This window comes from Heterodontus francisci, chromosome 25 (genome assembly GCF_036365525.1).
Source record: "Heterodontus francisci isolate sHetFra1 chromosome 25, sHetFra1.hap1, whole genome shotgun sequence".
NCBI lineage: Eukaryota > Metazoa > Chordata > Chondrichthyes > Heterodontiformes > Heterodontidae > Heterodontus > Heterodontus francisci.
The window spans coordinates 72797587-72815568 of NC_090395.1; the positions used below are offsets into that span (position 1 = coordinate 72797587).

At 44.1% G+C, this 17982-nt stretch overlaps 1 protein-coding gene across 7 annotated transcripts in view; it reads right to left on the reverse strand.

Moving 5' to 3' along the window:
- Positions 1–17982, reverse strand: part of LOC137383986 (suppressor of tumorigenicity 7 protein homolog) — a 190288-nt gene that overhangs the window by 105140 nt on the left and 67166 nt on the right. For all 7 annotated transcript variants that reach the window (XM_068057498.1, XM_068057493.1, XM_068057494.1 and 4 more), the window contains 2 exons: positions 8055–8109; positions 6851–6966 (listed from right to left, as the gene is read on the reverse strand). In XM_068057498.1, the coding sequence (XP_067913599.1) occupies positions 6851–6923 (73 nt within the window). In that variant the 5' untranslated portion in view covers positions 6924–6966; positions 8055–8109. The remainder of the gene's footprint in view (positions 1–6850; positions 6967–8054; positions 8110–17982) is intronic.

Here is a 17982-nt window from a genome sequence, read left to right on the forward strand (position 1 = left end):
ACAAAATCTGGTCAAGTTGTTGCTTCTGATTTAGACTTCTTTATGGTGTTGCACACGGATGAATCAAGAGCACGTTCAGTCTCCAGGTGAAGCAGGGTTACAGTGAGGGAGATAATTTGGCCAGGACATGCAGACGTAATTAAGCAAACATTTTAATGTTAAACACTGATTATTAATTTTTGTATTTCCATCTTGTACTCCTATGTCCACATTGACAATGTATTGTGCCTAAGTAATTACACTCTCCTGTCAGTGGTGGCCCTGCAGTGACTCCACTGTTAGGACGATGTAATTACATCATGACATGTTTACATACAGTTTCGGTTATAAGTGTAGACAGTGGAATTTATAATGAATAAACTTAACAGGATGTGCATGCAGATGGAAGATTTTTAATGTGGGGAGGTGGTGGTTTAGTGGTTATGCTAATGCTCTGGGGATACAGGTTCAAATTCCACCACGGCAAATGGTGGAATTTGAATTCAATTAATAAACCTGGAATTAAAAGCTAGTCTAGTGGTGAGCATGAAACCATTGTTTATTGTTGTAAAAACCCATCTGGTTCACCAGTGAGTTGGACAAAATATGCAAGTGGGAAGAACAATGACAACTTAAACTGAATACAGACAAATGTAAAGCGTTCAACATAGGAAGGGAAAATAGGCTCGCATTCACTCCATGTTAAAATAACCAAGGATGAAACTGAATGAGACCTAGCAAACTTAGTGAACTTGACACTAAACATATTCAATTAATGCAGAGCAGCAATTAACATAGCCAACAGAATAATGAACGATTAAATGAAAGGGTAGAATATAATTCGGAGGTGGTATTGATCAAACCCATTGTACTTTGGTCATATATGCCTTGAATTCCACATCCAATTCTGGCCGCCAAGAAATGAGATTTTAAGGTGCTGGAGACACAAGAAAGATCCCAGGTGTCATGTGTCTAAATTATGAAGAAATATGGGATTTTCAACAACAGGATCTTGCATTAAATATAAATAGCATCTTTATGGTAGTAAAGTGTCCCAAGGTGCATCATACGAGCATAAGCGGACAGAAACTGACACCCAGCCAAAAAAGGATGCATGAGGGCAAGTGACCAATGGCTTGGTTAAAGAGGTTGAGTTTAAAACAGCATCTTGAAGGAGGAGAGAGTGGTTAAAGAGAATTCTAGAGCTTAGGGCTGAAACGGCCGAATACACAGCATCTAGTGGTGGGGTGAAGGAAGTGAGGGATGAGCAAGAGGCCAGAAATAGAGGAGTGTGGAGTTTCAGGAGGGTTATGGGGTAATCACCCAAATCAAAGAATGTAAACATATTCAAAGTTAATAAGTTGATTACATTCATCATATTTTATTATTTGTTCGGGGGATATGGGCGTCGCCGACTAGGCCAGCGTTAATTGCCCTGGAGAAGGTGGTAGAGAGATGCCTTCTTGAACCGCTGCAGAACTTAGGGTGTAGATACATCCACAGTGCTGTTAGGAAGGGAGTTCCAGGATTTTGACCCAGCGACAGTGAAGGAATGGCAATATAGTTCCATGTCAGGATGATGTGTGGCTTGGAAGGGAACTTGCAGCTGGTGGCGTTCCCATGCATCTGCTGCCCTTGTCCTTCTAGGTGGTCGGGGTTGCAGGTTTGGAAGGTGCTGTCGAAGGAGCTTTGGCGAGTTGATGCAGTGCATCTTGTAGATGGTACACACTGCTGCCACTGTGCGTAGGTGGTGGAGGGAGTGAACGTTGAAGGTGGTGGATGGGGTGCCAATCAAGCAAGCCGCTTTGTCCTGGATGGCGTCGAGCTTGAGTGTTGTTGGAGCTGCACCCATCCAGGCAAATGGAGAGTATTCCATCACACTCCTGACTTGTGCCTTGGAGATGGTGAACAAGCATTCGGAGACAGATGGTGAGTTACTCGCCACAGAATTTCTAGCCTCTGACCTGCTCTTGTAACCACAGTATTTATGTGGCTGCTCCAGTTCAGGTTCTGTTCAATAGTAACCCCCCAGGATGTTGATAGTGGAGATTCAGTGATGCTAACACCACTGAACATCAAGAGGAGATGGTTAAATTCTCTCTAGTTTGAGATGGTCATTGACTGGCACTTGTGTGGCATGAATGTTACCTGCCACTAATCTGTCCAAGCCTGGATGTCGTCCAGGTCTTGCTGCATATGAACCATAGAAAAATTACAGCACAGAAGGAGGCTATTCAGCCAGCGTTTCTGTGCTGGGCGAAGAAACTAGCCACCCAATCTAATTCCACCCTCCCGCGCCTGGTCCATCGCCTTGCAGGTTACAGCACTTCAGGTGCATGTCCAGATACCGGTTAAAAGAATTGAGGGTTTCTGCCTCCACCACCATTCCTGCCACCCACCACCCTCTGGGTGAAAAAGTCTTTCATGTCTCCCTCTATTCCTTCCATCAATCACATTAAATCTGTGCCCCCTGGTAACTGACCTCTCTGCTAGGGGAAACAGGTCCTTCCTGTCTACTCTATCTAAGCCCCTCATAATTTTGTACACCTCAATTAAGTCACCCCTCAGCCTCCTCTGTTCTAAGGAAAACAACCCCAGCCAATCCAATCTTTCCTCATAGCTACAACTTTCGAGCCCTGGCAACATTCTTGTAAAATTCCTCTGCACTTTCTCCAGAGCAACTATGTCCTTCCTATAATGTGGCAAGCAGAACTGTATGCAATACTCCAGCTGTGGCCGAACCAGCATTTTATACACTTCCAGCATTACAGCCCAGCCAGCATAGGAAAGCATTCCATATGTCTTCTTCACCACTCTATCTACCTGTCCTGCCACCTTTAGGGATCTGTGGACATGCACTCCAAGGTCTCTCACTTCTTCTACCCCTCTCAATATCATCCCGTTCATTGTGTATTCCCTCGCTTTATTTGCCCTCCCCAAGTACATTACCTCACACTTCTCCAGATTGAATTCCATTTGCCACTTTTCTGCCCACTCAACCAAACCATTGGTATAATTCTGGAGTCTACAGCCAGCCTCTTCACTTTCAACTACACGACCAATTTTTGTGTCATCTGCAAATTTCCCAATCATCCCTTGTTACGTGCTGGATAAAAAAAATTCTCTTGAATGCAGTTCAAGAATATGGACATGGGCTGCTTCAGTATCTGAGCAGTTGTGAATGGTGCTGAACATTGATCAATCATCACTGAATATACCCACTTCTGACCTTATGATGGAGGCAAGGTCATTGATGAAGCAGCTGAAGGTGGTTGGACCGAGGACACTACCCTGAGGTACTCCAGCAGTAATGTCCTGGGGCTGAGATGATTGACCTCCAACAACCACAACCATCTTCGTGTTAGGTATGACTCCAACCAACGGAGAGTTTTTCCCCCGATTCCCATCGACTCCAGTTTTGCTGGGGCTCCTTGATGCCATATTTGGTAAAATGTTGCCTTGGTTACAAGGGCAGTAACTCTCACCTCACCACTAGAGTTCAGCTCTTTTGTCCACATATGGACAAAGGCTGTAATGAGGTCAGGAACTGAGTGGCCCTGGCGGAACCCAAACTGAGCGTCACTGAGCAGGTTATTGCTGAGCAAGTGCTGCTTGATAGCACTGTTGACAACACATTCCATCACTTTACTGATGATCTGGAGTAGACTCATAGGGTGGTAATTGACAAGGTTGGATTTGTCCTGCTTTTTGTGCACGGGACGTATGTGGGCAATTTTCCACATTGCAGGGTAGATGCCAGTGCTGTAGCTGTACTGGAACAGCTTGTCTAGGGGCACAGCTAGTTTTGGAGCACAAGTCTTCAGTACTATTGCCGGAATATTGTCAGGGCCCATAAGCTTTGCAGTATTCAGTGCCTTCAGCCTTTTCTTGATATCACATGGATTGAATCGAGTTGGCTGAAGACTGGCATCTGTGATGCTGGGGACTTCAGGAGGCGGCCGAGATGGATCACCACTTGGCACTTATGGCTGAAGATGGACACAAATGTTTCAGCCTAGTCTTTTGCACCAATGTGCTGGGCTCCCCCATCGTTGAGGATGGGGATATTTGTGGAGCCACCTCCTCCTGTCAGTTGTTTAATTGTCCATCACCATTCATGACTGGATGAGGTCGGACTGCAGAGCTTAGATCTGATCCATTGGTTGTGGAATGGCTTAGCTCTGTCTATTGCATGCTGCTTCCGCTGTTTAGCATGCAAGTAGTCCTGTGTTGTAGCTTCACCAGGCTGACACCTCATTTTTAGGTATGCCTGGTGTTGCTCCTGGCACACTCTCTTGCATGCTTCATTGAACCAGGATTGGTCCCCCAGCTTGATGGTAATGGTAGAGTGAGGGATATGCAGGGCCACGAGGTTACAGACTGCGGTTGAATACAATTCTGCTGCTGCTGCTGATGACCGACCGTGCCCAGTTTTGAGTTGCTAGATCTGTTCAAAATCTATCCCATTTAGCACGGTGGTAGTGCCACACAACATGATGGTGGGTACGCTCAGTGTGAAGATGGACCTTCGTCTCCACAAGCACTGTGCGGTGGTAACTCCTACCAATAATGTCATGGACAGATGCAACTATGACAGATAGATTGGTTCCCTCACCACCTGCCGCAGACCCAGCCTAGCAGCTATTTCCTTTAGGACTCGGCCAGCTCAGTCAGTAGTGGTGCTACCGAGCCATTCTTGGTGATGGACATTAAAGTCCCCCACCCAGAGTACATTTTGTGCCCTTGCTGCCCTCAGTGCTTCTTCCAACTGGTATTCAACATGGAGAAGCACGGATTCAGCAGCCAAAGGGGGTGGGGGGGGGTTGGTGGCCAGCGAAGCAGTTGGTGTTAATCAGCAGGAGGTTTCCTTGCCCATGTTTGATCTGATGCCATGAGACTTCCTAGGGTCCGGAGTCAATGTTGAGGACACCCAGGGAAACTCCCTCCTGACTGTATACCACTGTGCCGCCACCTCTGGTGGGTCTGTCCTGCTGGTGGACAGGACATACCCAGGAATGGTGATGGTGGCGTCTGGGACATTGTCTGCAAGGTATGATTCCATGAGTATGACTATATCAGACTGTCAAATATTTGTCAGTTCCGAAGAAGGGTCACTGACCCGAAACGTTAACTCTGCTTCTCTTTCCACAGATGCTGCCAGACCTGCTGAGTGATTCCAGCATTTCTTGTTTTTATATCAGACTGTTGCTTGACCAGTCTGTGGGACAGCTCTCCCAATTTTGGCACAAGCCCCCAGATGTTCTTAAGGAGGACTCTGCAGGGTCGACAGGGCAGCGTTTGCCTTCATCATTTCCAGTGCTTAGGTCGATGTGGGGTGGAGTATCCGGTTTCATTCCTTTCCTTAGGCTTTGTAGCAGTTTGATACAACTGAGTGGCTTTCTAGGCCATTTCAGAGGGCATTTAAGAGTCAACCACATTGTTGTGGGTCTGGTGTCATATAAAGCGCAGACCAGGTAAGGACGGTAGATTGCCTTCTCCAAAGAACACGAGTGAACCATATGGGTTTTTAATGACAAATCGATGACAGTAATATAGCCCATGCCATATCCTGAAGCACAGCTATTTTTAAGAAAACTCAATTTTATTTCCCTTCAGTTTTCCCCCCTCCTCTCCTGATTCAACTCACTGCAAATGGTGTGTTGTTTTCGCCAGACAATCCATTCTTGATGTGAGCACTCAGGCAGCAGGCTATTGCACCAAGCAAGGCATCGCTGCCAAACTCGGTCCTGCCCTCTCTGCTACCGTTTACACATTCAGGCTTACCAGCAGAAAATCACTGGAAAGTGGTCAGAAGCAGTAACAAACCCTGGCTGATATTCAGCTCCCTAACCCAGAGTCACCAAGGCCTTGTGCAGCACACAAACGCTAAGGCAACAGACAGCGGGAACTAAACATCTTTTGGCATAGATTTGTACTGTACGAAGCAAAAAGACAATTTGCTCAGCTGACGTGCCATTTGATGGTATAATATACTATTTAATTAAGTGGAATCTTCACTGTAAACTGGAAAAAGACAATGAACACAATGCAGAGAAACAGACAGGCTGAAGTGCAGAAAACAGGGTTTAAAAGTTAAAGATGTAAACGATATGAAAGTCAAACATTCAAAAAAGGGGTGTAAATTTCACTCCATCTCGTAAAGACCAGCTAAACTTCAAATTAAACTGAAAAAAAGCAACTCAAAGCGCAGATATTTCCCCCAGGGTGAACAAGTGATCTGGTTTGACACATCATCTCCTAAGTAGTGATAACTAACACCATGCTCCTGGTTAAAACATGGGACAGAAAACAATGTTTATGTAATAAAGAACTGGGCCAAACCCTTTCAAATTTCATCTGGCAGTTCCACTTTTTTCCAGTAAAACTTAAATACTCTCAGTCATAAGGTTTCAGTGAACTGAGTATAATTGCAATGGGATGTTAACAAAAGAATGCAATTACAAGTTAATCCAACAGGAACCAAGCCTGGTAATTATATACCTGAAAGCCTTGGTAACCTCCATAAAAGCGCCTGTGCATTGTAATACTCTAAGAGTACGTTTATACTGTAGCTATCTGAGATCGGCAGTCACAGAATCTGACTTGCAATCAAATTCTCATTTGAAAAGAATGCCAGCACAGGTGTGCAGAGCTGGTCTCGCTTCTGCTGGTCTTTGAGAGGCTTTAAAATGCCCAGACTGTCAAAAAATTTTGAAATAATGGTCTCTTAAATGACATCCCCGCAGCCAATTGTTCCTTCTTTCAGAAAAAAATCTACTTTGATCAGCCACAGAGAAAGTGGTTCACAACAGGAGTATAACTGCACCCAAAATTCCCAATCATTTCTTCACTGCTCAATCTGTCCACTCACCAGCATCTGCGGGTCTCGCATGATCTGTGTCACATGTGAAAAACGTCTGATGATCCTGTGCTGACAGGTTCATGTCATAATATGTCAGGGGCTCTCTTCCTGTAACCCACGTGTACCTTCAGAAGAGACAAAAAGCAGGATTACTAAGCAATAAACCAATAAAATCTGACACTGATTGGGCTGTAGTCAGAAAAGTTGTGGCCATGTGTCATTTACGCATCTGACTGAAGCCCAGTGACATTAGAATACTCCATTTGTTCAGACGGAACAGAACTGCACAAAAAAAAAATTCCATCCTAGCTTTTTTTGGGGAAACCCCAAATTTTAATCAAGCTGCTAGTAACATATTAGAGTTACTCTGCTCAGTAAGCTACATTATAATGTAGCATTACATTATAATTGATGCTTTCTGTGCATGTAACTATTGGTGTGTGATCCATATTTATGCCAGAGAGCTGTCAAAGTAGCATCGTCACAATGTCTATCAATGCAAACAGCATTTTTTTTTTTTGTCATTGTTAATTAATTTTATACTCATTGAGTTGAGGACAGAATTTCTGAGCACAAGAAACCTTGCACTGAGTAATCCACGTCAAGCGCTCAAACACCAGGTACACGAGTTACATACAAAGTTGAATTTCCTCTACACCATCTAATCTCTCATCCAGGGCAAGTACATCATGGGGTTTGATATAGAGTAAAGCTCCCTCTATGCTATCCCATCAAACACACCCAGGGCAGATGATATCTTTCATGTTTTTGGGTAAATTTGCAGAATCATTGAACATTTTTTAATTCATGGTTTGATTGGTTATGTTGGACTGTAGGTTTCTGGTTGATATGTGGTCAAAGCTCATACAGTGCAACATATGGAATCTGTAGTAACAGTAGAAGGCTCAACTTCCAATCTTTTGTGAGCCTCTTATAGTCTCGCAGTAGTTGGAACAGGCATAATAGTCTATGGAAAATTAAGTCTGGATCACCTTGTAGTGCCCAATATACTGAGCTACAGAAGTTCCCTAACTCATGCACAAACAATACTCTCGACTAGTATTCCAACTGGCTCTGTTGGAAAAGTTCTTACAGCTTGGGTTCGTTATGAAGAAGGAAGCCTTGTCTTTTTTTCACCCCCAGCTCCCTCCCCTCCACACACTGGCCTAACAAACTTCACCTTAATCACCACATTAAGGCAACACAGACATACCTGCTGTACTCGGCTCCTCTGAAGAGATTCAGTGGGTTTCGCCACACCTTACATTCTGTCAATACAAATTTTAAGATTTTAAATGATAAAAGGTAAAATGGTAGACGAGAAATTAGTCCAAGATACTAGCAATTGTAGCACTTGAAGATACTGCAACGGTGATTGGTCAGAGCAGTGGGTTAGCCATTGACCTTTCACCTTGAATTTGTGTTGAAATCCAGCTCAAATGATCAGATGAAAGCCTTTGTCTGCTGGCTGTGAGGGTCCAATGTGAACAGAATTTGGTCAGACTCAGTCCAATGTCTAGTGGACAGAAGCCCCTTAATTACAACAATTTCTATTCACATAGCACCTTTAACATCGCAACATGTTCACAGGAGTATAATGACAAAAACTGACACAGATCTACAAGAAAAAGACATTAGGATTTGAAAGAGGATTAGAATTTTAAAAAGGCATTGCAGAGAGGCACAAGGAAAAAAGGACAGAGCCCAAAGGAGGATATTAGCAGGGTTAACCAAGCATTTGGTCAAAGAGAAATGTTTTGAGGAGGGTCTTAAAAACAGGGAAAAGGACATCCAGAGATGGAACGGTTTAGGGAGGAAATTCCAGATCATGGGACCTAGGCAGCAAAAGGCTGCGACAAAGATGGAGAAGTAAAAGAGGTCACAGTGGTTGGGGATAAGCCCACAATGGGATTTAAACACAAGTGTTATGACTTCAGTGAAATTGTTAATGTGAAAAATACGAAATATGAACCCCCAGAACAATTTCAAGAATTGCACGACAAGATTTCACATTTAAAGACTTATATTATAACTAAACTAATAGAAATTCCCAATTAACTGAATAGTACTTTTTAAGTAGCTGATACTCCAAATTACAAAAAGGTATTTTCTTTACTTATTAAAACACTGGAAAACCTCACACCACAATTATATATTATAGAGTCCTTTTTGATGGTGAAATCCTTTGCAGTTATAAAGTTCCAAACTCCTCCCAGTTACAATTAGTTGGATTTTCCAGACCTTTTCAAAAATCAATGTCCTCTTTGCACACTTCTCAGAGCACTTCCGACCTGGACGTCCATGAATAAGGCATTTCCTAGGTGATCCTGCTGGTCTTGTACTTCTCCGCAAGCTTCCACTTTCAAAATAGGTTTAAGTCTTTGCAGCCTTTTACTGCTTCCAGCTTCCAAGAGCGGGCGTTCCTTCTCTCTCAAGTAGCCACCATTGGTTGTCTTCCTTTCTCAGAGCTTGCTGTGAGGCAGAAACTGCTAGTTTCTTCTTAATACCTGCTTGCCTTCAGAAAGTCTGTTAAATTTATCTAGACTCAAAGTCAATAGCCTAGTGTACTGTCCCAATATGCAGAGTTCAGAAGTCTGGTTTCACAGAGCCACTTAGGCCTTTCATTGCTCCCAGGTGTTAACAGCTGCCTGCTACCTTTGCATCTTCCAAATTACTGACTCCTTGTTTTATGATCCAAAAGTCTGGGAGGGCAAAACGTATTGTTCTTCAGGTGCTAGCCCTGCTGTGTGTTTTTCAAAACAAAGTCTTTGATCTGTGTTCTCTGTTGTCCTGGTAACTAAGACTTCTGTCTTGTCCTTTTGCAGAATGGATGAGAGGTCACCTGACCTTCCAGACAGCATCTTGAACTTTTAAAAAATCACCATTTTTAAAACAACCATGTTACAAAGTCTAGCTTTCAGAAAACAAGGATAAGAATTTTAAATTTGAGGCATTGGGGACCAACGCATGTCAGCAAGACTGGGATGATGGGTGAATGCTCTTGGTGCACGTCAGAATACAGGCAGCAAAAGATAAAACTGAAACTCAGAGACAGCTAGTGCAGGAAATAAAAAATAAAAAAATCACATCTCAGGACAATATGGGGTGCTTTTCTAAGACTGGGGCAGGGTAGAGACAGTGCCTGGAATGGAATTGTTCAATTTCTCAGCACTGATATCACTCACCTTTAGCAGAGGTTGTGAAAGGAAGATCATCTATATTTATTTTGCCATTTTCATCACTCATGTTACTACTTAACAAGGTTAAAAGTCAATGGCATGAATTTACTTCAATGTTTTAAAGGGTTTAATGTTGAGATGTATCACTTAATAAATGAGGCCCTAGTACCAACCTATGCTTAGGCAATCCTCAACTGTGCGCATATAATGAATGGCTTATCCATTTACAATGCTATATGTGAGTGGTATTGTGATGCAATTCCCCTGCTCGATTCTCTTTCTGTGCCACCTGCTCACTCTCAAATGCCTCTCCATGTCCCTATGCTATCCAGCTTCTGCTCCGCCTGTACCATCAGCAAAGCCATTCACTGGCTACTCTTACACCTGCACTGCAAGCATCTCCACTTCCAGCTGTTCCTCATTCTCCAGCCACGTGTTAGTCAGTGGTAGCACTTCTGCCTTAAAGTCATAAGATTAGAACCATAGAAAACGACAGAAAAGTTAAGGCACAGAAAGAGGCCATTCAGCCTATCGTGTCTGCGCCTGTGAAAAAACTAGCCGCCCATTCTGATCCCACCTTTCAGCACCGGGTCTGTAGCCTTGCAGATTACAGCACTTCAGGTGCAGGTACCTTTTAAATGAGTTGAGGGTTTCTGTCTCCACCACTGATCCTGGCAGCAAATTCCAGACACCCACCACCCTCTAAGTGAAAATGTTTTTCCTCATGTGCCCTCTAATTCTTCAACCAATCACATTAAATTGGTGCCCCCTGGTAATTGACCTTTCCACTAGGGTAAACAGGTCCTTCCTGTCCACTCTATCTAGGCCCCTCATAATTTTGTACATCTCAATTAAGTCACCCCCCAGCCTCCTCTGTTCTAAGGAAAACAACCCTTGCTGATCCAATATCTTTCCTCATAGCTGCAACTTTCAAGCCATGGCAACATGCTTGTAAATCTCCTCTGTACTCTCTCAGAGCAATTATATACTTCCTGTAATGTGGTGACCAGAACTGTACACATTACTCCAGCTGTGGCCTAACCAGCATTTTATACAGTTCTAGCATTACTTTCTGCTTTTGTATTCTAAACCTCGGTAAATAAAGGAAAGCATTCCATATGCCTTCTTCAGCACTTTATCTACCTGTCCTGCCACCATCAGGGACATGTGGACATGCACTCCAAAGTCTCTCACTTTCTCTACCCCGCTCAATATCCTCCCATTTATTGTGTATTCCCTTGCTTTGTTTGTCCTCCCCAAATGCAATAGCTCACACTTCTCCAGATTGAATTCCATTTGCCACTTTTCCACCCACTCAACCAAACCATTGATATCATTCTGGAGTCTACAGCTATCCTCTCCACAGCCAATTTTTGTGTCATCTGCAAATTTCCCAATCATGCCTCTCACATTCAAGCCCAAATCATTAATATATACCACAAACAGCAAGGGACCCAACACTGAGCTCTGTGGAATGCCACTGGAAACCACTTTCCATTCGCAAAATTTACCCTTTGTTTCCTGCCACTGAGCCAATTTTGATCGAACTCACCACATCCCCCTGTATTCCATGGATTTTTACTTTTCTTACCAATCTGCCACGTGGTACATTGTCAAATGCCTTACTAAAATCCATATGGACAACATCCACAGCACTGCCCTCATCTATCCTCCTTGATACTTGCTCAAAAAAATCAAGATTGTGGCTTCAAGTCCTACTCCAGAGACTACAGCATCTAATCTAGGCGGTCACTGCCAATGCAATACTGAGGGAGTGCTGTATTGTGGGAGTTTCTCTCTTTCAGATAAAATGCTCACCTCAACTTAAGGTAAAAGCTCCGACAGCGCTGTTTTGAAGTAGAGCAGGGGAGTTTTCCCTGGTGTACTGGTGAATATTTATCTCTCAACGAACATCACTAAAACAGATTATCCTGTCATTATCACATTGCTGTTTGTGGGACCTTGCTGTGTGCCAATTAGCTGTTCCTTTTCCTGCATTCATACACTTCAAGAAGTACTTCGTTGGTTGTAAAGCACTTTGGGATATCCTGAGGTAGTGAACAGCGCTATAGAAATGCAGGTCACTGCCAGGAATTCCAATTCTCAGCTGTTCTTCCTCCAGCACCATTTGCACCTCAGCTTTGGAAAAACAGTGTTCTGTGAAACATCAGCAGATGAGACAACTATCCTCAAAGTGACAAAATGCTGAATCCAATGCACCCCTTGGCAGAAGTGCAGTAACTCCCTCCCTTTATGGTTAAAATTAACGTCACATGTTTAATGCAGAGAGAACATTTATAGAAATGTACAAGTAGTTGGATAGAGAGTTATTTCATGGAATCTCTTAAAAGATTTCACATATAACTTTTAGCATATTAAAGCAGAGACATATGCTGGGTCCACAGCATTTTGGCTTAGTCAAGAGCTCATCATGTACTATGAACTATGCTTGCTAGAAGTAATAGGTGAACGAACTTTGGACAAACAATCCAACCTCAGCTCTATTAACTAGGTTGGGGGAGGTTAGAAGATCTTAAGGAGACTTGCCGGCAACTATTACGAACTTTGCAGCCAACATCTCGAAACAGTCGTCACAAACCGAGCTTCTGATCTCAACTCTATTAATGGACGCTTATTTCTCACCACTTCCCCATTTCTTTCAAAAGGGGTGGGGGAAGGAACGAGGTTAAAAGCAAAAGCATCAACCAAGAACTGGGAACAGGTTTGCCTGACTGCCTCTCTGCACTCTCATAGAGAGGCTTGATAAGTGAGGAGCTGAAATGTACAGAAGGTCATAACTGAGGACAGGCAGATTGATTGAAGAGCTTAAAAGCTATAGCCTGGCCATTCAGTCAAGCTGCCAATCTCCAACCAGTGTCTTTTATGGCAGCAAATCCATGAGCGCTTTTCAATCATATTTTCAGGTGGTTGACACTTTGATTGCTGGGTGTCCTTGTTCAATAAATCTAATTTGAGTATTTAAACTAATGCTTGTGAAGGTCATTTTGTGGATTAATGCCAAAGACTGAAAAGTAATATGACATCAGCAACTGTTTTAGGCACAGAATGTCTTCTGTACTGCTAATGTTCTGGAGCACTATCAGTATTACTAGAGCACTGTACAGATAACCAAGTCTAAAGTTAGCTCCTCATCCACATAATATTCATTGTAAGATATTATTTACATAACAGAAACTTACCATAAAGTTATTTCTAAGGTAAAATTCACAGTATGCAGATGTGAATCTGTGACAGTTCACCATATATAGGTGTGACTTTGTGATGGGATTCCCAGTAGACAGGTGTGATTCTATACAATAGATAGAATTATTTGTTTTGAACCAGGTGGTGGAGAAAAAAAAGGTTAAAGGCACCAAGACTGCCCGACTGTCTCTCTGCACTAACATGCAGAGGCCTAACAAATAATTCCCCGTTATAGCAAAGGAACAGGACATTCAGCCCATGAGGTCTGCATGGCTGTTTCTCCACAAGCAACTTTTTCCAATCACCTTTGTCTGTTTGCTCTCCATACTATTTAACATCTCTCCATTTCAAGCAACTTTTGAAAAGAATTTGTGAACGCGGCTTCAATAATGATTTGTGGCAGTCAACTCTACATCAGAAATATATTTTATAACTTCCCCTTCAATTATGTTTCTGATTATTTTATATTTGTGCCTTCTCCTAACCATCTGGCCAATCAGTAGCAATAATCTACCACCTTCTACCTTACATAATATTGAAGGCCTCAATCAGAGCCCTCAGTTTTCTCAGCTCTTATAGAAATAAAACCCTAACTTCCCAAGTTTCTTGTCATAATGATAAATCCTCATCCCCGCTAACATCCTAGTAAATTGACACTGCACCCTTTCGATTTAGATCATTCCTGTGAGTGGATGCTCAGCAGCACTCCAAATAAGACCTACGATTTTGTACAAATTCAAGATTGGCTCCTTGCTTTTGTGTTGTATGACTCTCAAAGCAAGATAGCAATTCTGTGCGCCTTTTTATATTAACTATTGTCCTTGTACTGCCATCTTGAATGGCCTCAAACGAGTGTCATCTACTCGTCTGAAAATTTATTATGCAAGGTGCACTACATTTCCCTATTCTTGCTTCTAAAATGTATTGCTTCACACTTTTCTACACAAAGCTGTATCTGCCACCTGTCTGCCCATTACAGCAGCCTATGAGCTCTTGCAGGGTTTCACTATCTGTTGCAATTTGCCATCATTTATGACCACCGCCACACAAACAAAGGATGGGATTAAATATTTTTAAAACCTAGCGTGTTGTTCGGACAAAGAAGAGTGAAAGCATAATCGCTTTTAAACAGGAAGTGAATAAGTATTTTGATGGATGGAGCATTTCTGACGTCCTGCCCCATGATGTTCGTTTTCTTGAGGCTGATGGTTAGGCCAAATTCATTGCAGGCAGCCGCAAACCTGTCGATGAGACTCTGCAGGCACTCTTCAGTGTGAGATGTTAAAGCAGCATCGTCAGCAAAGAGGAGTTCCCTGATGAGGACTTTCCGTACTTTGGTCTTCGCTCTTAGACGGGCAAGGTTGAACAACCTGCCCCCTGATCTTGTGTGGAGGAAAATTCCTTCTTCCGAGGACTTGAACGCATGTGAAAGCAGCAGGGAGAAGAAAATCGCAAAAAGTGTCGGTGCGAGAACACAGCCCTGTTTCACACCACTCAGGATAGGAAAGGGCTCTGATGAGGAGCCACCATGTTGAATTGTGCCTTTCATATTGTCATGGAATGAGGTGATGATACTTAGTAGCTTTGATGGGCATCCAATCTTTTCTAGTAGTCTGAAGAGACCACGTCTGCTGACGAGGTCAAAGGCTTTGGTGAGATCAATGAAAGCAATGTAGAGGGGCATCTGTTGTTCACGGCATTTCTCCTGTATCTGACGAAGGGAGAACAGCATGTCAACGGTCGATCTCTCTGCACGAAAGCCACACTGTGCCTCAGGGTAGACGCGCTCGGCCAGCTTCTGGAGCCTGTTCAGAGCGGCTCGAGCAAAGACTTTCCCCACTATGCTGAGCAGGGAGATTCCATGGTAGTTGTTGCAGTCACCGCGGTCACCTTTGTTGTTATAGAGGGTGATGATATTGGCATCGCGCATGTCCTGGGGTACTGCTCCCTCGTCCCAGCAGAGGCATAGCAGTTCATGTAGTGCTGAGAGTATAGCAGGCTTGGCACTCTTGATTATTTCAGGGGTAATGCTGTCCTTCCCAGGGGCTTTTCCGCTGGCTAGGGAATCAATGGCATCACTGAGTTCCGATTTGGCTGGCTCTATGTCCAGCTCAGCCATGACTGGTAGAGGCTGGGCTGCATTGAGGGCAGTCTCAGTGACAGCATTCTCCCTGGAGTACAGTTCTAGGTAGTGCTCAACCCAGCGGTCCATTTGCTTGTGTTGGTCAGTGATTATGACCCCTGATTTAGATTTGAGGGGGGCGATCTTCTTGATGGTTGGCCCAAGAGCTCTCTTCATGCCATCATACATTCCTCTGATGTTTCCGGTGTCTGAGGCCAGCTGAATATGACTGCATAGGTGTTGCCAGTAGTTGTTTGCGCAGCGCCTGGCTGTTCTTTGTGCAGTGCTTCTGGCTACTTTAAGTGCTGTGGATGTTAAATTGCTGGGGGCTTTCTTGTAGTTCAACAATGCAATGCGCTTAGCGGCTATGACAGGTTCCAGCTCTTCATTATGAGATTGAAACCAGTCTGCATTTCTCTTTGCACTTTTGCCGTAGGTGGTCAAAGCTGACTCATAGATGGCGTCTCTGATGTGGGCCCACTTGGTCTCAGCATCCCCTGTGGGAGTGTTTTGAAGGGCTGTTACAAGTGAATTTAGAAATTTTTGTCATAGCTGTGGGTGAGAAATTCTGCTCGTGTTGATGCGCGGGTGGCCCTTCTGCTTGGAATGATGCAACTTCTTTGGTCTGAGTCTAACCTTGCTGCACACCAGGGAGTGGTCGGTGTCGCAGTCCGCACTGTGGAAGCTGCGTGTGATTTGAACACTGTTTAAGGCGGCTCGCCTTGTGACAATGAGGTCTAGCTGGTGCCAACGACGCGATCTTGGGTGCCTCCATGAAACCTGGTGACAGGGTTTAGTGTGAAAGAACGAGTTGGTGATGCAGAGGTTATGATAGGTACACAACTCAAGCAGTCTCTGCCCATTCTCATTCATCCTTCCAACGCCATAGCGCCCAAGGCAGGAGGGCCATGCGACCACGCTCTGGAAGTGGTTCAAGAATTCACCTACCTAGGCTCAACTGTCACCAGTAACCTGTCTCTAGATGCAGAAATCAACAAGCGCATGGCTAAGGCTTCCTCTGCTATGTCCAGACTGGCCAACAGAGTGTGGGAAAATGGCGTACTTACACGGAACACAAAAGTCCGAGTGTATCAGGCCTGTGTCCTCAGTACCTTGCTCTATGGCAGCGAGGCCTGGACAACATATGTCAGCCAAGAGCGACGTCTCAATTCATTCCATCTTTGCTGCCTTCGGAGAATACTTGGCATCAGGTGGCAGGACCGTATCTCCAACGCAGAAGTCCTCGAGGCGGCCAACATCCCCAGCTTGTACACACTACTGAGTCAGCGGCGCTTGAGATGGCTTGGCCACGTGAACTGCATGGAAGATGGCAGGATCCCCAAGTGCACATTGTACAGCAAACTCGCCACTGGTATCAGACCCACCGGCCGTCCATGTCTCTGCTTTAAAGACGTCTGCAAACGCAACATGAAATCCTGTGACATTGATCACAAGTCGTGGGAGTCAGTTGCCAGCATTTGCCAGAGCTGGCGGACAGCCATAAAGACAAGGCTAAAATGTGGCGAGTCGAAGAGACTTAGTAGTTGACAGGAAAAAAGACAGAGGCGCAAGGGGAGAGCCAACTGTGCAACAGCCCCGACAAACAAATTTCTCTGCAGCACCTGTGGAACAGCCTGTCACTCTGGAATTGGCCTTTATAGCCACTCCAGGCGCTGCTTCACAAACCACTGACCACCTCCAGGGGCGTATCCATTGTCTCTCGAGATAAGGAGGCCCAAAAGAAAGAATAAGTATTTAAACATTTTTTTTAAAAAGGGCTACAGAAAAAGGGCAAGGAAATTATACGAAGTGAAGTACAAGTATGATGGCTGAATGAGCTCCTTCAGTGCTGTGAAATGTTAGAAAAATCTAGCTTTTTGTTCTAAGACCGATAAGAAATAGGCGCAGGAGGCCATTTGGCCTCTCAAGCCTGCTCCACCATTCAATATCATGGCTGATCTGATTGTGTCCTTAACTCCACTTTCCTGCCTGCCCCCCATAACCCTTTACTCCCTTGAAGAACAAAAATCTGTCTAACTCAGCCTTGAACATATTCAATAACAGCCTCCACTGGTCCCTGGGCAAGAGAATTCCAAAGATTAACGACCCTAAGAGAAGAAATTCCTCCTCATCGCAGTCGTAAACGGGAGACCCCTTATTTTTAAACTGTGTCCCTAGTTCTAGATTCCCTCCACGAAAGGAAACACCCTCTCAGCATCTATCCTGTCAAGTCCCCTCAGAATCTTCTTTGTTTCAGTAAGATCACCTCTCATTCTTGTAAACTCCAATGAGCATAGGCCCTGCTCAACCTTCCTCAATGGCAAACCCTTCATCGCAGGAGTCAACCTAGCGAACCTTCTCTGAACTGCTTGCAATGTAAGTATATCCCTCCTTAAGTAAGGAGACCTAAATTGCACACAGTATTCTCGGTGTGGCCTCACCAATACCCTCTATAGCTATACCAAGACTTTCCTACGTTTATGCTCCATCTCCCTTGCAATAAAGGCCACATTCCATTTGCTTCCTAATTACTTGCTGTACCTGCATGCTAACTTTTTGTGATTCATGTACAAGATGATCCAGGTCCCTCTGTACCCCAGCAATTTGCAGTTTCTATTTAAGTAATACTGTCAGCA